Consider the following 25,434-nt stretch of genomic DNA (forward strand, 5'->3'; position numbering starts at 1 on the left):
AACGTTTTTGAGCCAGCTCTGTTTGAAATTCGTCTGGATAAATGTATTAAAATAAAAAGCTATTTAAGAAAAGATTATTTTCAATCTGAATCATAATTTCACGAAGAAACTTGAAAAAAATTAAGAGAAGGAAGCTAGTTTTTCTAATAGCTTTTGGTTCAATGTCAAACAGACTACAAGAACTCAAATTTGGGTTCCCGGTTGCAAAAGATATGTCTGTTCAATGAAGTCTTTTTTTCGATTATATAGTCGTTTTACCAGCTGTCTTTTTCCAATAGACTTCGACCGATCTCTACCAGGTCGAAACTAATCCTGCTGCCGAGCTGGATCGATGTCGACTAATTTTAACTTGCTCCATTGAACAACGACCTGACTAGTTTCGACCAAAACATTGGCTCGTTGAACATCTACCAGTTGACAGAAACCAGTTGAAACCGATTTTTACAAACGATTGAACGAAGCTAAATTCGATCGGTTTCAACCTTTTCAACTTGCTTCGTTGAACAACGACCTGAATAGTACCGACCAAAAACATTGGCTCATTGAACAACTACCGGTAGACAAAATCCAGTAGAAACCATTTTCTACCTACGACTGAACGATGCTAATTTGTTTTGTTGGTCCTATCTTATCGTTTGACTGTCTGTTTTGATGCATTTTCGAAATTCGATGTCCTTCCCGTTCCTTCTCTATAGCGCCATCCTGCTTATGCGTCAGTAAACCGAAACGGGCGAAAGGGAGAACGAAAACAGGTTAAGGCTGTCAGTCGTTCACTGGCTAATGCCGGAAAGAAAGATCCGAAGTAAGTTGCTGCTGGCTGGCTCGCGCGAGTTTAGTTGGTGGCCATCAAAGTCAAAAATTTATTCAAAGAACACGGTCATTCTTTTCAGCAACGCACCATTCATAGTTCAATTCGAGTGAGTAGTTTAACGTTGAATGTGGTGCGTATTGCAGTGAGAAAAGCCTCGTACTGTGAAATCGGTTCCGCGTTCGGGTTTGTGCTAGTTTTGTGGGGCCGCAGGTAGTTCTAAAAACACCTAAAATGGTACTTCCTGTGGTGATAGTGGTGATTGGTGCGATTATGTGAGAAGTTTTCCCCCAGGAATTCCGGTCGATCGCTCCGACGGCGACGGAAAATGCGAATCAATAGCCCTCGACGTAGCCCGATTATTAGCAGGATCTTACCATCTACAGTCATCGTCGCCGAGCTAAGGCGATCATCATCGAGTAGGAAATCATCGAAAGGAATCGAAAGGAATCGAAAGGATCGAAAGGAGATTCTTGAATAACCACTACTACAACCGAAAGAAAAAATCGGCTACACAAGAAAAAGCGAGAAAGAAGCAACAGCAACAAGCAAAAGGCATCATCTCGACATCGACAGGCAAATCGACGACGACGACGACGTTCAGCATCAGCATCGCGGCGGCTCATTATTATGGAAGCGAAGTGGCAAGCCTTGGTTTTCCCCGTTGGTTGTTGCCGCCGTTGTCAAGGCAGCAGCATCAACTTCGCCACCAAGATGGTCAGGGAATTGTTTTCAATCGGTAGAAAAGTTTAGTGATAAACAGTATATCAAAAAATTACGTTGTGCAAAACAAAAAAGTTCCTCTGATCCGCGAGAAAAAAGGTAGAGCAACACAATCTTAAGATTTCAGTAGTGTAGAAAAACGGTGCAACCCGGAAGTGATATATCCTCCGACAAGTGTAAACCGGAAGTGAGAAAAGTTTCTCAAACCTCATTGAAAAGAATATTGAAACGAACAACACAAATCAAAGTGGCCAAATTTCATAAAAGATTTCAATATTCCAAGTCCAAGAAGCAAAAGTTTGTATCCTCATTCAAAAAACCATCGAAGCCTGTTGCAGATACTCCTCCCCAGCTGATCACACCTTGCTGGATGTTTCTACCTGCAACTTTCGATTCCTGGAAAACCGGCAGTCTATCGACGAAACGAAAACAACAAAAATTCCCACAATGGGAAACTGTATCGGAATTAATCGGAACGAGCCCGAAACGCTGGACACCGGATCGTCCAACGTTACTAGACCAGTGACCGGTAAGTTGTTTGAATCTTTGTGATCAATTTTTGATTTTACAGCTGATATTTATCAAAATGTTCAGGCAAATTTTCAGTTTTTGTTGACATGACACCATGGGAGATCGAGTAGCCAAAAATCTGAAATCTCAATCTGAATTTGGAACCTTAATCAGAAATCTCAATCTGAAATCTGAATCCGAAATCTCAATCTGAAATCTGAATTCGAAATCTGAATCTGAAATCTGAATCTTAAATTTGAATTCTGAATCTGAATTCTGAATCTGAATTCTGAATCTGAATTCTGAATCTGAATTCTGAATCTGAATTCTGAATCTGAATTCTGAATCTGAATTCTGAATCTGAATTCTGAATCTGAAATCTGAATTTGAATTCTGAATCTGAAATCTGAATTTGAATTCTGAATCTGAATTCTGAATTCTGAATCTGAATTCTGAATCTGAATTCTGAATCTGAATTCTGAATCTGAATTCTGAATCTGAATTCTGAATCTGAATTCTGAATCTGAATTCTGAATCTGAATTCTGAATCTGAATTCTGAATCTGAATTCTGAATCTGAATTCTGAATCTGAATTCTGAATCTGAATTCTGAATCTGAATTCTGAATCTGAATTCTGAATTCTAAATCTGAATTCTGAATTCTGAATCTGAATTCTTAATCTGAATTCTGAATCTGAATTCTGAATTCTGATTCTGAATTCGGAATTCTGAATCTGAATTCTTAATCTGAATTCTGAATCTGAATTCTGAATCTGAATTCCGAATCTGCATTTTGTATCTGCATTTTGAATCTGCATTTTGAATCTGAAATCTGAATCTGAATCCGAAATCTGAATCTGAATCTGAAATCTGAATCTGAAATCTGAATCTGAAATCTGAATCTGAAATCTGAATCTGAAATCTGAATCTGAAATCTGAATCTGAATCTGAAATCTGAATCTGAAATCTGAATCTGAAATCTGAATCTGAAATCTGAATCTGAATTCTGAATCTGAATTCTGAATCTGAATTCTGAATTCTGAATCTGAATTCGGAATTCTGAATCTGAATTCTGAATCTGAATTCTAAATCTGAATTCTGAATCTGAATTCTGAATCTGAATTCTGAATCTGAATTCCGAATCTGCATTTTGAATCTGAAATCTGAATCTGATACCTGAATATGAATCTGAAATCTGAAATCTGAATCTGAATCTGAAATCTGAATCTGAATCTGAAATCTGAATCGGAATCTGAAATCTGAATCTGAATCTGAATCTGAATCTGAAATCTGAATCTGAAATCTGAAATTTGAATCTGAATCTGGATTCGAAATCTGAATCTGAAATCTGAATCAAAAATCTGAATCTGAAATCAGAATCTAAGTTCTGAAATCTGAATCTTTGTAAATTTATTTTTCGGCATATCGGTAAATGTATATTCTTGAAGAAAGAATATCAGAAATGAAAATTGATAAAAATGGGTAGAGAAGTGAGGAGAAAATATACAGATGTTGAAAAGAGCATTTTTGCGAGGAAAACTTATTAACGTACACCATACTTTACCTCGCAACATTTCATTATTTAGTAGAAGTAGGACCGGGATAGATGTGGCACTACCTTAACCTATACAATGAAATCAGGTTGGCTTTTTTCAAGAATATACATTTCACTGATATGCCGAAAAATAAATTTGAAAAAATTAATGACCGCACACACGTTTTTGCGGTTGATTCTCATCAGGAATTGAATATCACCAAAAAAACTTATAAGAGAAAGTCGGGTAAGACGGACACTTTCAATATTTCAAAAGTTACAATGTTTGTCACAAATATCATGATTAGAATATGTTTGCCCAAGTGAATCAACAGTTTAGAGACCCTTTGTTTATTTACATTAAGCTAGGTTTCATAATAGTAAACAAAACAAACTAAAAATTGGAGGATCCATTATTAAATGTTATTTTCTGTACTCAGAAAATAGTTCAGAACTCGCTACATTTTCGAAAACTTCAACTGTTTTCAAAGGAGGAGTATTTATAAGGCTTCTCTTTAACCATCCAGAAAAAATCAGCGAATGAACAACGAACGTTTTGAAAAAAAAAACGCTTAGGCGGGTAAGAAGGACACCTTGTTCCACCACTTTTCCATTTGAGCGAGTTACTTCATGGTTCTGCCACATTTCTTCAGTTTGCCCTTAACTATTGCCCAATATTTCTCGATGGGACGAAAATCCGGACAGTTTGGTGGATTGATACTTTTTTCAACAAAATCGATCTTGTTCTCCTTATACCACTTAACGACACCCCGGCTGTAGTGGCGTCTTCCAGATCTGACCAGAACTCACCGGACCTTTGTGGGACCGAATGAATGGCAAAACCCTCTTCTGGAGACATTCTTCTTTGTAAACATTTCCATTCATTGTGTCCCCAGTGATGAAAATCTTAGTCTTCTTCCCACAACTACAGATCCCTTGACAAATCATCAACTTACGAGCAAATTTATCTGCGAAAACAAACTTGAATCTACCCGCAACATTCCCTTTACGCTTCGCAAGGTAATATTTGTTACCGGGTATTTGCCTAAAATCCATTTTGACGTAAGTTTCGTCGTCCATCAAAATGCATCCGTTGTACTTGGTCAACACTTTCTCGTACAACTTCCTTGCCCTGGTTTTGGCAACCAGGTTTTGTTTCAGCGTCCTGTTGGGGTGTTTGCTTGCATGATACGACCGCAAGCCTTCTCGCAAATAAATTCGTCGAGCTGTACTGTGGTTCGTCTTGAACTTTTTCGCCAAATCACGCAAGGAGATTCCAGGATTATTTTGAACTGATCGAATTACCTTTGCTCGCAGCTTCCGGTCATATGTTCCACTTTTACGCCTGGTTTGTTTTGCTCGATTCACCGTAAGGGTCTCCCGGTAACGTTGCAGCACCGAATTTACAGTCGATTTTGGATATTTCAGGAATTTCGCGATCTTTACCCCTGACCACGTCGGTTTCTCTACGTGAGTGTGCAGAATTTTCTCTCGCCTTTCGCGTTCCATCGTCGATAACTTTTGACTGACTGCTTCAATCTTGATGAAATTTTCACCACTAATACTGTATTTGTTTTCTCCACTCGTGGAGTGTTCCACCGTATCCGATAAAAACAAACACAAATCGTCGCCAGTGTATTGCTACCTCGCTCACTCACACGCTCTCTCGCAACACTGGCAAAATTATCGGTGGGCCACCGTCCGTAAGCAGCACTCCACCAGGTCAAAACCAGCGCAACGCCGTTCGAATAAACAAACAGTTTGACATTTTGTTTGTTTTTTTGTTTTTCTGGGATTTTAACACTTTCGCGTTATTCATCCCTTCTCCTCCGTGTCTAGTGTTGCCAGAAATGTTTGGCTGATTATATTTGTGATAGGAGTTTACTTTTTCGAAGGAATTCCAAAAGTTTATTTTCTTCCGTGGGGCAGTTAGAAAGAACTTGTCTTAGGCTGATTCCAAGATTTGCTTCTTTGCGGGCTTGTTGATATATTGGACAATATAGGAGGATGTGTTTTATGCTCAGAGGTGTTTGGCAAGCAATGCAAAATGGGGCATCTTCCTTGCCCATCAGGTATCCGTGGGTCAGTCTGGTGTGACCTATGCGAAGACGGGTCAATAGTCGTCTTTCGTGGAAGAGTAAACGATCGTTCCATGTATCGGTTGAGTTCTTGACTTCCCTTAGTTTGTTGTTTTGAATATTATTCCACTCCTGGGACCAAGTTAGAGTGATGTGTCGTTTCAGCCATTGAATGGCATCGCTATGTGGTACTGCCTGATCTGGGGGATCGAGATGCCCACCTGCTGCGGCGAGTAGATCAGCTTGTTCGTTCCCTATTATATTTGAATGCCCGGGAATCCAGCACAGAGTGATGTTTTTCTGCAAGATAACTGCGGAAAGCTCGGCTATCCAAGGGTGCTTAATATTACCGGCAGCAGTAGCTTTCAACACGCTGGCTGAATCAGAGACAATAACTGAACCGCGTGGACATAGATTTTGAGCAGCTGACAATATTGCGAACGCTTCAGAGCTGAAGACAGAGCAGATAGCAGGGAGAGCAAGTGATAAACTTGTGTTTCCGCTGTATACACCACAACCTACTCGGCCGCTAAGGGTTTTTGAACCATCGGTATAAAATTTTGGTGATGTACTGTACTTCTTATTCACTAAGTGATGAAAATGGGGAAGCACTATAGACGGATTTACGCCAGCTTTTATTTTTGAGAGTAAAGATAGGTCGATTTTTGGAGTTGGAGCGTTCCATTTGAGCATTCTTGGATCATAACGAGTACAGATGGGTGGGATTAAGGCATGTATTTCCATGAGGAGTTTTTTGGCACGTAGAACCAGTGGTGCATTTGTACAGCGATCGAGAGATATCCATCTAATTGCTTTTGTGGAGATTATCTTGGTAAGGATAAGTTTAAATGGCAATTGGCCGCTCTCGGCCATAATGGAGGGTATTGGGCTGCTCTTAAAGGCTCCACTGATAGAGCGAACAGCCTGATTGTAAACGGGTTCCAATTTTTTTAGAGTGAAATCATAACTACGGCCATAAAATCCAATACCATGAAGCATCGTTGGTAGGAGCCATCCATGGAGGAAGAGAAGTAAAGTTGAGCGGGATCCTGCTCCATTTGGGGTACATAGTTTCTTTAAGATGTTTAGTTTGTTGTTCGTTGCCTTCCGAACACGATTGATGTGGTTCGTAAACTTGAGTTGATCATCTATCCACACTCCAAGTATCCTGGTTGTGCGGACGAGAGGTATAGTTTTGTTTTGCAGAGTAAGTGGGGGTATTTTACGCAATTTTCTTCTGTTGGGGCCAAAGTGTAATAATTTGGATTTATCGGGGGCGAAAGTAAAACCAACAGAGGGTGCCCAGGCTTCTAGTTTGTTTACAGCTAGTTGCAATTTCTTTCGAGCAAGTCGTGAGTAGGGGGAGGAGGCTAGGATGATGAGGTCGTCAGCATAGGCCAGTGTTTCGACTTGTTCGGGTACTACTCCGAAAACAGATTGCAAGCCTATTAGGAAAAGAGTAGGTGCTATCACAGAGCCTTGGGGTACCCCGTTGCGTATCACACTGGGAGACGAGTATACTCCGTCTATAAAAACCCTGGCTGTTCTATCTGTGAGAAAACTTTGTATGTACTTTCCCATTCTGCCAAGAATTCCCCATTTTTTAATCGTTGAGAGGATTTTCAGGCGACTGACACTATCAAAAGCCTTTGAGATGTCTACAGAGAGACAGCCCACGTGATTTCTTTTGGAGAGAGCTTTTTCCAGATAATTTTCTAAATGTGTCAAGTGGTCATCGGTAGAGAAGCCGGGGCGGAATCCAAATTGTCGACTGTCAAGACGATTGTCTGACTCGATAATAGACACCAACCGACGTTTAACCATGCGTTCAAGGATCTTTCCAGAACAATCCAAAAGTGTTATTGGTCGGTAGCTGTTCAATTGATGCAAATCTTGATTTGGTTTGGGTATGGGGATAACAAGTCCTTCCTTCCACTGTGTAGGTATAGTTCCACTTTGCCAGATCTGATTTAGGATGTTCAGGAGGATGGTCTTACCAAGAGGTGGCAAGTTTTTTAGCAGAGGATATCCGATTTCATCCATTCCGGCTGAGCGACCTTTGACTTTTTCGAGAGCTTTCTCAAGCTCAAACATGTCAAAATCGGTGTTATAATCAAAGTGTTGGAGGGTATGGAAGTCAATGGTCTGAGTTTGAGGGGAGTTGGATTCGGGAGAGGATACAGAGGAAAAGAAATTACAGAATGAGTTAGCTAGTAAGGAAGGGTCATTGGAGTATTGTTGATTGAGCAGTAGATGGAATCGGCTGGATCTATTAGAGCCGTTCAACCGTTTTATTTTGTCCCATATTTTGACGGATGGAGTTGAGGGGTTAATTTCTTCGACAAATTGTTTCCAGCACTCTTGTTTGGCCTGCTTAATGGTAGAGCGAGCTGTGGAGCGTGCAGATTTGAATTCACTCAGTGCAACCTCCTTTCGGGGATCGTTATTAGGGAGTCTTTTCAAGGATCGTAACTTTTTCCTGCGAAGTTTTACTGCGTCTCGAACTTCCGAATTCCACCAGGGAACGGATGCTTTTCCAGGTGTTCCACTGGTTCTGGGGATGTACTGTTTGGCTGTATCGAAGAGCAGCTTCGAAAAAGATGTGATGTTGTGGTTGGCCTCCCTGTGTAGATTTTTCTCAATGTCTATCTGATACCCGATCCAGTCGGCTTCGTCATATTTCCACCTGGGTCTCGTGGAAGCTTGGGGGGTCGAGACCTCAAGGGAGATTGAGATGGGATAATGGTCACTTCCGTAGGTGTCTTCAAATACCTTCCAACTAATTTTTGAGCTCAAATTCCACGAAACCATAGTAAGGTCTAAGGCAGATGTGTTTCCGGTTGAGGGACAGATTCGGGTGGGAAGTGAGTTGTTAAGGATATGCAGGTTATTGTTGGCAGTAAAATTTTCGATAAAAGATCCTCTTCTGTCGGTTTGAGTTGCCCCCCACAAGGTGGAGTGCGCATTGAAATCGCCCATAATTAATACTGGTTCTGGAAGTTGGGTAATTATACTTTCTAATTCCTCGCAAAACTCTACGAATTGAAGTTTTGGGGAAATGTAAATAGATGCTACGGTGATTTCGACGGGAGATCTTAGGCGGACTGCCACTATGTTAAGGGTAGAGTTTATCACTAGAGGTGCATAAGGAAATCCTATTTTTATGGCTAATCCGGTGCCTTGCATGCCCGGATGGTGGTTGAGGTGAAGATGATAGCCTTTTATGAATTCTTTTGGGATGTGTTGTGGTTGTGCCATAGTTTCTTGTAGGGCAAAGATGATTGGAGAATACTGGGTGGAAAGTATTTGTAGGTCGGATGTACGTGCTCGTAAGCCGAAAAGATTCCATTGAATAGCTAAAAGCTGGTTGTTTTTTCTGGTGGGATAGTTATTCGGTCTATTGTTGTTGAGAGAACTATTGCTGTCAGGCGTCATTATGTTGTATGTTTGGGAGTTCATGTATGAAGCCATTAGGAAAGATTAATTGGAACGGACTTACCATTCTCTTGTTGGTTGTGGGGTCGATTTTTCCGGGGGTAGGAGGAGCCTGGTTCACAATCTGGTTCGAGGCACTGTTTCTTAGGAGTTGAGTTTGTTTCGGGAATTTTGTCATCGTTGGACTTGCGGTTGCGACGTCGGCTGCGTTTTGATGATTTTGAGTTTGCATGGCTGCTGACTGTAATAGTTGTGGTTCCAGAATGATCCGAGTTATCAGTTTCGGTTGTCGATTCCAATTCCGGGCTAGCTAGAAGAAGTTGTAGTTGTGTGGTGAGTTGGGCCACTCGCTGTTCCAATTCTTGTATCCGGAGGTCTTTAGCGTTTTCATGTTCGGATGATGTGGTGAGGCGTTGCTGAATTTGGCTGATGTTTTGGGCTGCTTTTTGGCGGTTTCGGTACTCTCGTACTGCTGCACCCTGGGAAATCCCCAAATTCACCCGGATTTTGACGATTTCTTGTTCCTCCTGCTGGACAGGACAGGAGCGACTCATAGCGGAGTGCGTCCCATCACAGTTAAGGCAATGTGGATCCTGGGAACAATCACTATGTGCAGGGGATTCCCCACAATTAAGACATTTTTCTTGTTGTTGACATCTGACCTTAGAGTGTCCGAATTTTCCGCATTTTCGGCAGAGGAGAGGCCTTGGATAGTATGGTCGAGTAGGTATGCGGATGAACCCGAAATAAATATAATCCGGAGCGACAGTTCCACTTATCGTCAAGACCATTGAATTTGTTGGTACTGACTTTCCGTCAACTTTTCTGATGAAACGGTACACCTTGGTAACGCCTTGGTCCGCCAAATTTTCTTGGATCTCTTCGTCGGACAATCCAAGAACTTCTCTACAGGATACCACTCGTTGGCAGGTGTTGAGTGTTGGGTGTGGCGCAATTTTGATTTTGGTTCCGTCAATCAGTTCCGAGAGTTGTTGCAGTTGGTTGAATTGGTGGATGCTTCGAATTTTCAGCAGGTAGGCCTCACCGTTGTTGATAGGATTTGCCCCATCAATTTGTCCGACAGCACGGTCGATGGACTTGGCAACAACAAATGGATTGTTTGGGAGTTTATAGTTTTCTTCAGCTCGCAGCACAAGAAATTGAATATCGCCATGAAGTCCTTTTGGATCCATCCATGAAGGGAGCGTCCTTCTGTGATTTTGTTTCTGATTTTGGGTCCGGTTGGCCCAAGGTGGATTAGGATCCACCATCCTTTTGGTAAGATATCCGAAAAATTCACTCTATTTGTAGGCGGTTTTAATTTTCACGTCGGGAGAACAACCGCCAGAAACGGGATGTTATTTGGATGTCCCTGATAGTGACACCAGGCCAACAAACACACGAGCGTAGAAGAGCGAAATGAAAAACCGTCCGAACTCAGTGACTATCGCCGAGTGAATGAACAGTTTGACAGCACTTAGTGGTGCACTAGTGCAACACTCGGCATAGACAAATACAGTATAAGTAAACAAACGATCCGAATCAAAACACTGTCAATAGATTCGCGATGTGACAACTAGGGGCGCTGCAGTAAATGAAAAGATGTGACCAGATTCTATGTGAAACAGACTTTAGCAAACAACCTTTACTGTTCATCTGCGCAAAAACTGAGATGAGAAAAGCAATATCTAATTTTCTATTGCGATTCTACGGACGACTCGGGATGCAACAGAGATGAAGAGATTGTGGAACAAAAGGGCCGCTGAGGTCAGCGAATAGGGTGTCCCAACTATGATGAGCGGTATTCGATGAAAAGTTCGAAATTTCATCAAAACAACATCGGGATATTTTTTTTTTATTATTTTCCTTTAAAGTGCAATAAAAACCCTACTTTTTGAGTACAAAACATTTTTATTTCGTTTACATAGCTCTGAGATAGACCCTTTCTAATGCGTCCAGATTTTTGGTGACCGTTGCTTTATATTCGTTTTTTGACCTTAAAACTTCAAATTAAGATTTCTCGAAACTTCGACTTGGGATTTTTTTTTAAAAATTTGCCCAGATGTGTAGAATTATCTAAGGAATCGAGCCCTATACTTGGTTTTGACGGTCACTTTTTTTATAATAACGGTCCAGGGGGGCACCGTGCATACTCAAATATAAAAAATGCGGGAAACAAAAAAAAAATTAAATTGAGCTTTCACCATGTTATGTGATTAATTGAAAGTTATGGTGAAAGAAGATAATAAGTTCTAAATTGATTTTAGTATACATTCTGCGCTTTTACTAGTTACCAAATTCATTATAAGATGAAAAATGTTGAAAATTGCAGATCATAAGTGATTGAATTACGGAATCACATTTGAAACTTCGTAATTTTATTCTTTAAAATTTATCCCCCGAATCAGAATTTAAAAAGCAAATTTCTCCTAAGATTTTTTTTTAAATTATCACTTAGATTTCATTTGTGAAGTTCGAATAGAAAAACACGCTAGAAATTTATTCTCAAAATTCGAATGAATAGCCAAATTCATATGATTCGATATTTTTTTTTCAAATACTATTCCAGAGTATACAAAACATTTTAAACGTGTAAAGAAGTCCAGTATAATGTCTTAAAATAGCGTCTGCGTAGAAGATGGTTTCTTTCTGGTATTTGCAAATTAAAATTGTTAATTAATCACGGGCAATCATTGCGGAGGAGTTTAATTTAATTAATTTAATTCTCAATTTTTTTTGAAATATCTTTATAATCAAGTAAATTTCTCTGATTTAGGAAAATGACCGGAAAGTATGTTTTTCATTTCATCGTTGATCGTCTGGTTTGTGCTTCATCCAGAAATATTTACCTAATGACAATTGGAAAGTATCTTGAAGATTTGAAACATAGAATATAAAATTCAAAAAATAAAACAAAATAATTAAATTAAAATTCCATGGAGGTACAGATATAAGAGTTTAAGAATTCAAAACTTAAAATCAAGTTATATTCAGAACCACAATTCAGTGTCTCAAATCTAAATTATAATTTCAAATCAACCTTTAAGAAACAAAATACCAATTAAATTAAAAAAAAAGAGATTCAAAGTTACAATCAGAGCCAAAGCAGGAATTGCACCAATGTGTATTTCAATTTAATATCTTTGAAACACTAAAAAAAAACGTTTTCATGAGATATTCAATATGATTCTCATCAGATGAAAAAAATATTATCAAATTGTTATTCTAAATGCCACAAAAGATTCATTCGATGCCCTCAAAGCCGGGTATAAGTGCGAAAATGATCAATTGAAAAAAAATCAGAATGAGATTAAATGTTTAAAACACAAAATCAGTTATCATTAAAAAAAGTCAGGTAAGAAGTCCAATGAGTTTAGTATCTTAAAGGAAGATCCTGAGTTCTCAAAATTCAGAAAAAAAACCATGAAACTGAACTTCAGTAACTAAAGAGACAACACAAGATTTGAAATTCCCAATAAATTAAATCTGGAAAAAGATAACATTAATAACATAGAAATATTCATGATAAGAAAACCACTCATAGATACTTACTAGCAACTCAACTATGAGATCGTTTCTATAATAAAAATAATTTGAGAATGATGTTATGCTGAGTTCAGGATATTCACTTGAGTAGAGGATAAAATTTTGGTAAAATCAGTTAAAAATGTTTCGATTCGAATTTCAAGTCTAAAACAGAAATTGGGATGGAGATTCAAGTTTTTCAGTTTTTTTTAAATAGATTTTATTTTCAAAAAAGGTGGGAAAAAGGTTTAGAATTTTAAACCAACGGAAATTTTAGTAATAATGGTTGAAAAGTGAAAATGTTTTAACTCGGATATTGCCCGGGTAAAATTCTGAGATGTTTATCATAAAGACTTTAAGTTTAATGGATGATCGGTCAAAATTTGGTCAAGGGACAACGCGTGTAAATCAGTGAAATCGTTTATTTAAAAAATCATATTAAATTGCTTTTTCAGGTTTAATTAGTATGAAATCAGGAAAAATGTGCAGTTAGGCTTCCGCTTTTCCAAATCCGAATTGCCAGGCCTTACGCTTAACCCCTGCCATCAGATTTTGTACAGCTACCTTGTCTACCTTCTTCGCCGCAGAAAGCCAGTTTGCCTTGAACTTGCTCGTCCTTAGCAGTTTTTTTGGTCTTCTTTAGGTTCCGCTTGGCAATAGCCCAGTATTTCTCAATTGGGCGGAGTTCTTGAGTGTTGGGAGGGTTCTTATCCTTGGGAACCACCTGCACGTAGTTTGCGGCGTACCACTCCATGGCCTTTTTATCGTAATGGCAAGAAGCCAAATCCGGCCAAAACAGTACGGAAACCGTGTTTCTTCAGGAAAGGCAGCAGACGTTTATTCAAGCACTCTTTCACGTAAATTTCTTGGTTGACAGTCCCGGAAGCTATGAAAATGCTGCTTTTCAAGCCACAGGTACAGATGGCTTGCCAAACCAGATATTTCTTCGCGAACTTTGACAGTTTCATGTGCTTGAAAATATCTGCTACCTTTCCCCTTCCTTTTGCCGTATAAAACTCCTGTCCCGGAAGCTGCTTGTAGTCGGCTTTGACGTAGGTTTCGTCGTCCATTACCACGCAGTCAAACTTCGTCAGCATCGTCGTGTGCAGCCTCCGGGATCACGCTTTGGCCGTCGTATTTTGTTTATCATCGCGATTTGGAGTCACTGCCTACTTGTAAGTCGATAGTCCGGCTCGTTTTTTGGCTCGATGCATGGTTGTAGACGATACACCTAGCTTATTTGCGGCATCTCGGAGAGAGAGGTTTGAATTTCGCTTGAAACTACTGGCGACTCTCTTTGTCGTGTATTCTAAAATCATATATCAAAATTTGATTTGGAACTTCAAATTCATGGGTTCTGAATTTATAATTGAGTTTATCGAAACAGTTTACTTAAATTCGATTTTCAACCAATCTAAACTGCAAAATTGTAAATTAAAATTGGACCATGCTACTAAATTAAACAAAGAATTTTCCCAATTTTTATTGGTTCAAAAAATACCCAAATCTGTAAATACTAGACTATGGAACTTGTTGTCCATATCATTTTTTAACTTTTGAAATCAAAATTCAAATTTGAGATCGTGTTTTTATAATTCTGCAGTGATAACTTAAAAAAAAAAAACTTTAAAAACTTTAAAAAAAAACAATGTTTGGTCGAATTAGATTTTTTTTTCATGTATTGCCTTTTTCAAAATTAATCAAAACATTATTAAACTTTAAAGGAAATATTTCTCTATTCAAAACTTTTCGGAAAATGGTAGAGTTAACTGAGATAATAATGAGCCGCTACTACTTGTTCATAGACCGAAATATGTAAGTTCCAAATTCTTCTGTTTCTCGAAAACCGAAAGGGGACTTAAATAGTTTAAAGAATTTTATGAAAACAATCGATGAATTAGTACAATATCAAACAATTCCAAAGAGGAAAAAACAAGCGGTGAAAGTTGGGATTAATTTCACCGTTCTTATTCATGATTTTTTCATATATGTACCTATTTGAGCTCAGTTTTTAGATTCTGTTGGTAAAAACATGTTTGGCATGTTTGTGCGGCCCGCGAAGCTTATCTCAAATTAAATTAAATTAAATTAAATTAAATTAAATTAAATTAAATTAAATTAAATTAAATTAAATTAAATTAAATTAAATTAAATTAAATTAAATTAAATTAAATTAAATTAAATTAAATTAAATTAAATTAAATTAAATTAAATTAAATTAAATTAAATTAAATTAAATTAAATTAAATTAAATTAAATTAAATTAAATTAAATTAAATTAAATTAAATTAAATTAAATTAAATTAAATTAAATTAAATTAAATTAAATTAAATTAAATTAAATTAAATTAAATTAAATTAAATTAAATTAAATTAAATTAATTTAAATTAAATTAAACTTAAATTAAATTAAATTAAATTAATTTTTTTGTTTCTTGTGTTATGTGTGATGCTTTTTCAAAAATTTCATTGGCAAATCATGCCAAAGATTGAATAAATTGAGTCATTTAATCTTAAAATTAGCAATCCATCCAGTCATTAGATTTTCATGATACAGCTCTAGAAAGCCTATCCCAGAGGTATCTAAATTAATTTAATAGAATTTATAATATCTGTAAAAAATTTCTAGAATCAAAAATGTAAACTGTAACATTGACAAATCTGGTTAAAAAAATTTTTTTTCTTGATTTTGAAACCTTGCTCAACATCTCAATGCAATGATTTCATACGGAACTTCCAATTAAAAAAAAAACTCGCCGTTTATAGAAAAAAAATTAAGGCTTAACGACAAAACTTAAATAAATTGTGAAAAAACTTTTCGAAAATGCGCAGAGAAAAAATCGCTATGGTTAAGCTCTATGAAACTTTTAAAGGGCAGTAATGATGAAAAATACCATCGCATTGATTCAAAAGAAAGGGTTTTTCTCAGGAAATGGTTCAAATCTTTTTACGAACCATAGAAAGACTTTCACGATTTTTATGTTTTTTTTTAAAAAAAGGGAAACAAAACATGTTTCTTCTTTGTAAAAATAGGAATGTTCACTAAACATTTCAGATAAATGAAAACATTTCAATTATTGTAAAATGATCAAGATTTGGTGATGAACCTATTCAATTTCGGCTGGTTTAATCACCTTTAATTAAAAAAAAAAGTTTATGCAAGTACATGGATTCGTTTTATTTATTCTTTTACAGTTTTTTGTTGCCAAACTTGTCTTAATAAAAACTTACATAAAGCTCGGTCAACTATTATTACCTAAATTTTATTTAAATGTGGCCCGCCGAAAGAATTTCAAATTAAAAGTGGCCCGATGCTTCAAAAGATTACTCACCCCTGATCTAAACAATGCGTCTAGATAAGATTCCAATATTTACCAATGATTATGGGTTATTTCCGTTTTGACATAGGAGAATGGAATCTCCTCTTATAATCTCATGTCTACAGATTTAACAAACTGGTTCATTTTTCCAGGGTGGAAATGCGGGAAATGCGTCCCGTCTTTTTCCCGCATTTCCAAGCGGGAAATGCGGGAAAAAGACGGGATTTGAAATCCAACGGGAAAATAGCGGGAAAAAGCCGGGAATTCTTTCGAAAAGTCGGGAATTTTTGGCTTAGTGATAGTCTGTTCAATGAAGTTTGGTCAAAATAGGTCGAAATAAGTAGAAATGGATTGACAGTTGATCACCAGTCTCTTTCCAATTGACTTCGATGAATTCTACCAGGTTGAAACGGATCTTCCTGCCGAGTTGGATCGGTTTCGACTAGTTTCAACTTGCTTCATTGAACAACCGGAATAACCGTAACGAAATCGTCAATGCAGTAGGCTCGAAATTCCACTCAAGGTATGTCGAGTCCTTAAAAGCAAAAAAAAAAAGAACAATCTGAAAGAAACTATTGCAAAACGGAAGCGAGAGGCAGAAAATAAGGCAAAGGAATTGGAGGCGAAAAAATTGAGTTATCTGACGCTCAGAGAGATGCAAGCTTGATGGACGAACAATTTAAAATACTTAAAAATATCTGAGAAACAAATACAGCGAAAAAAAAACGATTATCACACAGATTTTAATTAATATAAGGTCCACTGGGGTAAGTGTGGACGGTTTTTCGTATAGTTCAACTTGAAAAAAAAAAAAACCATTTAAAAATCAGCAGTGTTTCAATTTTTATAAAATTACGTTCAATTTGATGCAGAACATGTTGTCGCTGATGAGCTGAGCTTGATAGACGCAAAGCAAGAAAAGTTATCTCGTAAAATGTTGCTGGTGACTTCACTTACCCCGCTTTATGGGGTAAGTGGGGAAGGTAAATTTTCCCTTTGATTTCTCAGAAATTTTTTTGTTTTCTTGGATTAATACGTTACTTTATTGTTCGAACCGTCAAAAATTAAAAAAAATGTTCATGGTACTTTTAGTAAGTGTCTTTCAACGATTATTACGAGTAATTTATGTTGGAACACGCGATTTTATCGAAAACATATACTTATTTCAGAACAAACAAGTATTTTACAGAACTTTTAATGATCCGAATGCTAAATATAGCTAAATTGTATTGGATGAAGGAGAGAAAATTGAAAAAAATATGTTATTATCAAGTCTATATAAAGTGCTCCCCACTTACTCCAGGTAGGGTTTGGAGACAAAATTTTAGTTTTTTTAAAATAAAATCTTTTGTCTCCATTTTAAACCGCTGTTTCCGCTAGTTTACGAGAAATTTGCCATTGAAAAAGATGCACATGAACTCGACATCGTAGGTAAAAAAAAAAAAAATTAACAAAAAGTCGTTCTTTTACAGTTTTTGGATAGAATACAAGTAATTTTAACATTCTGCATTCAAAGTTTGAAAAAATAGTGCATAGCATTTTATTTTAACATCCATCGTCTCCACTTACCCCACGTCCACACTTACCCCGGTGTACCTTACCCTTTTTCTTTTATGAACAATCATATTTGTTCAACATTTTCGACTCAAGTGACGTAATCTATATATATAAAAAGCAATTATCTGTATGTTTGTTTGTTTGTTTGTTTGTTTGTTTGTCCTCTATAGACTCAGCCGTCTTTAGAGCTAGAGATCTGAAATTTGGCATGGATGCTCATTAGGACCAGGAATGATGAAAAATGTTTTTAGATTTTTGGACGACCCCTTCTGAAGGGGGTCGTCCATACAAGACAAATATTGTTTTCACGTTATTGACGTTATTTTCCGTCGGATTGTGATGAAAATTTGCACATGAGTGTTTTGAGAGACGAGCAATTGATTACAGTTATCAAACTTAGGGTCAGGGGTCGGCCAAAGGGGTCGTCCATATCAACTGATTATTCTTTTTGCGATATTGGCTTTATTTTACATTGGATTGGGATGAAAATTGGCCCATGAGTGTTTTGAGAGACGAACAATCGATTTCAGTTATCAAATTTAGGGTCAGGCGTCGGCCAAAGGGGTCGTCCATATTCACTGATTAATGTTTTTGCGATATTGGCGTTATTATACATCGGATTGTGATGAAAATTTGCACATGAGTGTTTTGAGAGACGAGCAATCGATTGCAGTTATCAAATTTAGGGTTTGATGTCGGCAAAAGGGGTCGTCCATATTCACTGATTAATGTTTTTGCGATATTGGCTTTATTTTACATTGGATTGTGATGAAAATTTGCACATGAGTGTTTTGAGAGACGAGCAATCGATTACAGTTATCAAATTTAGTGTCAGGCGTCGGTCAAAGGGGTCGTCCATATTCACTGATTAATGTTTTTGCGATATTGGCGTTATTATACATTGGATTGTGATGAAAATTTGCACATGAGTGTTTTGAGAGACGAGCAATCGATTACAGTTATCAAATTTAGGGTTTGAGGTCGGCAAAAGGGGTCGTCCATATTCACTGATTAATGTTTTTGCGTATTGGCTTTATTTTACATTGGATTGTGATGAAAATTTGCACATGAGTGTTTTGAGAGACGAGCAATCGATTACAGTTATCATATTTAGGGTCAGGCGTCGGCCAAAGGGGTCGTCCATATTCACTGATTAATGTTTTTGCGATATTGGTGTTATTATACACTGGATTGTGATGAAAATTTGCACATGAGTGTTTTGAAAGACGAGCAACCGATTTCAAGTTTCGAATTGCAGATCAGAAACTGGCTGAAGGAGTCGTCCATACCCAACTTTAATGTTTTTGCGATTTTGACGTTATTCTACATTGGATTGAGATGAAAATTTCTGCATAGGAGTTTTGAGGGACGCTCTTTTGCTTTCAGGTTTCAAATCTTGACTCAGGGGTCGGCAAAAGGGGTTATTATCTGTTCACTGTTTTTACGATATTCTCTTGATTGAGCATAGAATTGTAATGAAAATTGGCACATGGGAGTTTAACCGAAAAGATAATTGATTTCAGGTGTCAAGTTTTGAATCGTGGTCAAAAAAAAGGCCGTCCATGTTAGTTGCTCACTGTTTTCGCGATATTGTCGTGATCATGCATCGGATTGAGATGAAAATGTTCAGATGAGGGTTATAAACTATGAGCAATTGACTCCAGGTAGCATGTTCCGTGTCAAGGGTCGGCGAAAGGGGCGTCTATATTCACTGATCACTGTTTTAAAGTTCCTGACGTAATTTTACATATAATTTGAAAAGAAAAAATGGCACAAGGGAGTTTTGAGGAACGTAAAATTGGTTTCAATTATCGAATTTCGGGCCATGGGACAGAAAAAGAGGGTTTAATTAAAAGTTCAGTGTTTTGTGCAATAATTTTGTTGGAGGCAGTTAACTGATACCAATTTAAGTGTGAAGGTCAAGCAAAAGAGTCGTGCACACAAACAAATAGTAAATGTTTCTGCCATAATGTCTAGATTTTGCAACCAATCGAGAAGAAAACACTCTCACATAAATTTTAATAAAAAGCCAATCAACAGTTTAATTTGAATTTCAAGTAATAGTAATAGTAGCGACTTTAAACACTGTTGAATTTATTCCCCAAAATTGTCTAAAGAATGTTTCGAATTCATTTTCTAAACCCATTTTGACGTACCAATGATTTAAAGCGAAACGAAGTTCGTACGGGATCAGCTAGTCTATATATATAAAAAGCAATTTCTGTATGTTTGTTTGTTTGTTTGTTTGTTTGTTTGTTTGTTTGTTTGTTTGTCCTCTATAGACTCAGCCGTCTTAAGGGCTAGAGAGCTGAAATTTGGCATGGATGCTCATTAGGACCAGGAAGGATGAAAAAAGTTTTTAGATTTTCGGATGACCCCTTCTGAAGGGGGTCGTCCATAGAAGACAAATATTGTTTTCGCGATATTGACGTTACTTTTCGTCGGATCGTGTTGAAAATTTGCACATGAGTGTTTTGAAAGACGAGCAATCAATTTCAGGTGTCAAGGGGTGTGTAAGGGGTCAGCCAAAGGGGCCGTCCATATTAACTGTTCGCTGTTTTTGCGATATTGACGTTATTATACATCGTATTCAGATGAAAATTGGTACACGATAGTTTTGAGTGACGTGCAATCGATTTGAGGTATCAAATTCAGTGTAAGGGGCCGGCAGAAGGGGTCGTCCATATTAAATTTTCAGTATCTTAGTGATATTGACGTTTTTATACATCGGATTGGGGTGAAAATTTGAACATATGAGTTATTAGGGACAAACAACTGATTTCACTTATCCAAACTAAAATCAGGGGTCGGCCAAAGGGGTCGTTCATATTAACTATTCACTGTTGATGCGATATTGTCGTTATTATACATTGGATTCAGACGAAAATTGGTACACGAGAGTTTTGAGAGATGAGCAATGGATTTCAGGTATTAAATTCTTTGTAAGGGGCCGGCAAAGGGGGTCGTCCATATAAACCTTTCAATATTTTTGCAATATCGTCGTTATTTTACATCGAATTAGGATGAAAATTTGCACACGGTAGTTTTTAGGGACGAGCAACCGATTTCAGATGTTAAATGCTTTGCCAGGGGTCGACAAAAAGGGTCGTCCATATAAATTAATTTTTCATTGTTTTTAGCAATATTGACGTTATTATACAATGGATTGCATTGAAAATTTGCACACGGGAGTTTTGAGGGAAGGGCAATCGATTTCAGTCATCAAAGATTGTATAAGAGCCCCCGAAAGGAGTTTAGCTTTTTGGCAATAATTGCGTTGTTATGCAATGATCGAGTCGAAATTTATAGACGTGGTTTTTTGGCACAGTCAAAGTATTTTTGATTTCAAATTTAGTAGCAGACGACAGAAAAAGTGATCGACCAATATTCTTGCAATTATTACTTAACAATGAACTCAGAAGTGCAACTGGAAAATGCTTGGCAATTGGCTTTGATACAAACTGTTCATGACATATTCCAAGTTGAAAGCGAAACGGAGTTCGTATGGGATCAGCTAGTTTGAAAATAAAAAAAAAAAACTTTGCGTATCAATCTAAGGATTTGTAGTTTAATTGGGAAAAATAACCGTTAAAAATCATTCAAAGATCATTTACCACTGAAAGAAATAAATATTCAAAAAAAATATTCGGAATTTTGCTTGGTTTACTGTTTTACAAAATCGGGAATTTCGTTAGACCATGCGGGAAAAAGACGGGAAAAATGCGGGAAATCAAAAATCGATTTTGAGTGGCCACCCTGTTTTTCGCAAAAAAAGATGCTGTTACTGAATGTGAAACGGTTGAAAACAACAATTCAATTGGATTATCTGTGACGAAGGAGTTACATGATTGTACGCCTCTCACAACTATTGTGGACTTTCAGAGACTTGAATTTTATGAATCGTAATATGTTAATTATTACAATTTTAACTGGTAGTTTATAATTGTATGTTATCAAAAAATGAATATCGCATTTGATTACTGTTTGGTTCCTACCATGACCATAATGACGACTGGTTTATTAAAAAGTTCTCTTCAACACAGCATTTTTATATTTTAATTATTAGAATTCTCAAACTTTCATAAAATATGTTCTAAATTCATTGTAATGAGTCGTTCAATTCAGCTATTTCATAATTTTAGAAAATAATGATGAATTTTAATATGACGATTTTATTCAATTATATGAGTATGATAAAACAACAAAATGAAATAAGTTTAAAATTTTGCTATATTTTGACCTAAGATTTTAAATAGGACGCAGAGCTAGCTTATGACTTGGCCGCTTCGGATAATGATTCTTTCCCTTAACAAATAAATAATTTAATATTTGTTCCCAGGGGCTTGTGATATAGCTCAGTTGGCAAGTCAGTTGCCTCATGAGCCGATATCCGCGAGTTCGAGCCCAAGAGTAAACATCGAACACAGTTGCACCGGATAAGTTTTTCAATAACTGTCCGCCAACTGCAACGTTGATATAAAGTCGCGAATGCCATATAGATGGTGAAACGATAAAAATCGAAACAAAAAATCTGTTTCCGACACATATCACCGTGAAATCGTCTTCAACGAATTTTACTTCTTAGTTCGAAGAAATTCTCTTGTCAACTGGCAGCGCAAATGGGATGAGGATGAGAAGGGTCGGTGGCTCCACTCGATTATCCCAAAGGTAAGCCTCACACCCTGGTTTAATAGATTGGATCTGAGTCGGGCTTTTATTTGTATATTTTCCCGTCTCATGTCCAATCATTATTCCTTAGACGCGGTATTCTATCGTTTTGACATTGCTGGCAGCAATTTGTGTAGTTGCGGCCAAGGTTACCATGACATCGAGCATATTGTCTGGTCGTGTGAGGTCCATCTTGTCGCCAGAACGAATTTAATAGACTCCCTTCGGGCCCGAGGAAAACCACCTAATGTTCCAGTGAGAGATGTACTAGCTGTGTTAGATTTGGACTACATGTTCGAAATCTACCTTTTTCTAATAGCTATCGATCTTCGTCTATAATTCTTTTTTGTTTTCATATTTCCCTTTCCTACCTTCTTTCTCTTTAAAATAAAAGTGTAAGGCTAAGCAAAATATTGTAAAAACAAAAAACGACTTTGGCTCCTTAAAACCTGAAGGTATGAGACGTTTCAAATAAAGATTTACAAAAAAAAATCTGTTCCGACCTAATTTGGAAAATTCAAAAGATAGCTTGTATTAAAATTGAAAATCTGTATGAGAATTTGATAAAAATAAACCATCTTACTATCTGCTGAACAATTCACACACTTCTTGGTCATTCCTTCCAATTTCCGAAATCGATACCAACCGGCTGTCCGGGGATTAAGTGCAGTACAATTTTCGAATCCTTAGGCGCTAGGGCATGCACGTGATTGTTTTGGGACACCATGTGTCAAAATGATATGCACGTGATAGGAGGTACCTCTAGTGGGTAGATAGTTGTTTCGCGCTCAGCGGTCTCTCTGTACGTGTGTTGGGCAAAAAAGTGCATTGAAACCCTGCGATTCGGACCAACCTTCCTTCCTTCCTATCGACTCAATGCTCTACGGTCTCTCTCTCTAGAGGCGAATCGACAAGTTGGTCCGCCGTCGTCCGCAAGTGTTTGTTTATTTTTCGCCTCCTATTTTTGCACAGGGCTTATAGCTAGCGAATTTACCACGTTCTATCGGCTGTTTGTAACCAGAGCAGGTTTAGCTTTTGTTTCCTTCTATTTTTGTTGTTGTGCAAAAGCGCCACTCGACTCGTTTATGTGGAAGTAAATATTGATCGATTGATTAGCGACAGCAGCAGCAGCAGCGTATCAGGAGTGGGTTTGTTGATTAAATTATATTGTATTGGGCTGCTGCCACTACTAATGCAAAAGCGCCAAGCAACGTTACGCATTCGAGAGAGGAAAAAAAAAGAAAAAATATAAATTCACCTGATAGCAGCGGTGTGCTTTTTTTTATGGCGCAGTTTCATCCCTGAAGGAGGTCTGCGGAGAGATTCAAATGGCACATTCAACTATATGTCATCTGAATGTGTAGTAGACAGAAGTGGTTCCTCAGGCTAAACCTATAGTTATTACTAAGTAGCAGTAGTCATTTAGTTTCTGATTCCGTGGAACCGCACCAAAACAGAAATCTGCAAAAGACGAGTTCTGAGAGTGTGTCTGTCTGTGGATGTTGCGAATGGTTTGGTTTGGTTTGGAATTCGACTGTCCATGTTCTGATTATACTGCTACCGCATTAGAACGGTTCAAGGTTTTCCGCAGCTTTAATTTTGCATTTGTTGAAATTATCCATATAAGGGGCCGTTCACAAAATACGTATGCATTCAGTATTCAGTTTAAATTTCCTATACGGTTTCTTAAAAAGGTAGATAGAGGGAGGGGAAGGGATTCCCAAAATCCTACGTGAGAAAACATACATTGGTGATCATTTTTATAACGATACTAGCTGATCCCATACGAACTCCGTTTCGCTTTCAACTTGGAATATGTCATGAACAGTTTGTATGAAAGCCAATTGCCAAGCATTTTCCAGATGTACTTCTGAATTCATTGTTAAGTAATAACTGCAAAAATATTGGTCGATCACTTTGTCTGTCGTCTGCTACTATTTTTGAAGTCAGGAATCCTTTGACCGTAACAAAAAATCACGTGTATAAATTTCGATTCGATCATTGTATAACAACGCAATTATTGCCAAAAAGCCCCTTTCGGGGGCTCTTATACAATCTTTGATGACTGAAATCGATTGCCCTTCCCTCAAAACTCCCGTGTGAAAATTTTCAAAGCAATCCATTGTATAAGAACGTCAATATTGCTAAAAACAGTGAAGAATTAATTTATATGGACGACCCCTTTCGTCGACCCCTGGCAAAACATTTGACATCTGAAATCGATTGCTCGTCCCTTAAAACTACCGTGTGCAAATTTTCATCCCAATCCGATGTAAAATAACGACGATATTGCAAAAATATTGAAATGAACGACTATGATTATATGGACGACCCCCTTTGCTGGCCCCTTACACTGAATTTAATACCTGAAATCCATTGCTCATCTTTCAAAACTCTCGTGTACCAATTTTCGTCTGAATCCGATGTATAATAACGACAATATCGCATCAACAGTGAATAGTTAATATGGACGACCCCCTTGGCTGACCTCTGATTTTAGTTTTGATGAGTGAAATCAGTTGTTTGTCCCTGATAACTCCTATGTGCAAATTTTCACCCCAATCCGATGTATAAAAACGTCAATATCACTAAGATACTGAAAATTTAATATGGACGACCCCTTTTGCCGGCCCCTTACACTGAATTTGATACTTCAAATCGATTGCACGTCACTCAAAACGAACGTGTACCAATTTTCATCTGAATACGATGGATAATAACATCAATATCGCAAAAACAGCGATCAGTTAATATGGATGACCCCATTGGCTGACCCCTTACACAAAATTTGACACCTGAAATCGATTGCTCGTCTTTCAAAACACTCATGTGCAAATTTTCAACACGATCCGACGAAAAGTAACGTCAATATCGCGAAAACCATATTTGTGTTCTATGGACGACCCCCTTCAGAAGGGGTCATCCGAAAATCTGAAAACATTTTTCATCCTTCCTGGTCCTAATGAGCATCCATGCCAAATTTCAGCTCTCTAGCCCTTAAGACGGCTGAGTCTATAGAGAACAAACAAACAAACAAACATACAGAAATTGCTTTTTATATATATATAGACTAGCTGATCCCATACGAACTCCGTTTCGCTTTCAACTTGGAATATGTCATGAACAGTTTGTATGAAAGTCAATTGCCAAGCATTTTCCAGTTACATTGTTAAGTAATAATTGCAAAAATATTGGACGATCACTTCATCTGTCTGCTGCTACTAAATATGAAATCAGGAATCAAAAACCACGTGTATAAATTTCGACTAAATCATTG

General features: G+C 37.4%; 1 protein-coding gene across 1 annotated transcript in view; it reads left to right on the forward strand.

Annotated features, from left to right (window-relative positions):
- The first annotated feature begins 784 nt into the window (after positions 1–784).
- Positions 785–25,434, forward strand: part of LOC129756262 (ubiquitin domain-containing protein 1) — a 47,994-nt gene continuing 23,344 nt past the window's right edge. Inside the window, exon 1 of the mRNA XM_055753071.1 lies at positions 785–2,060. Coding sequence (XP_055609046.1) covers positions 1,979–2,060 — 82 coding nt within the window. The 5' untranslated portion in view covers positions 785–1,978. The remainder of the gene's footprint in view (positions 2,061–25,434) is intronic.

This window comes from Uranotaenia lowii, chromosome 3 (assembly GCF_029784155.1).
Source record: "Uranotaenia lowii strain MFRU-FL chromosome 3, ASM2978415v1, whole genome shotgun sequence".
NCBI lineage: Eukaryota > Metazoa > Arthropoda > Insecta > Diptera > Culicidae > Uranotaenia > Uranotaenia lowii.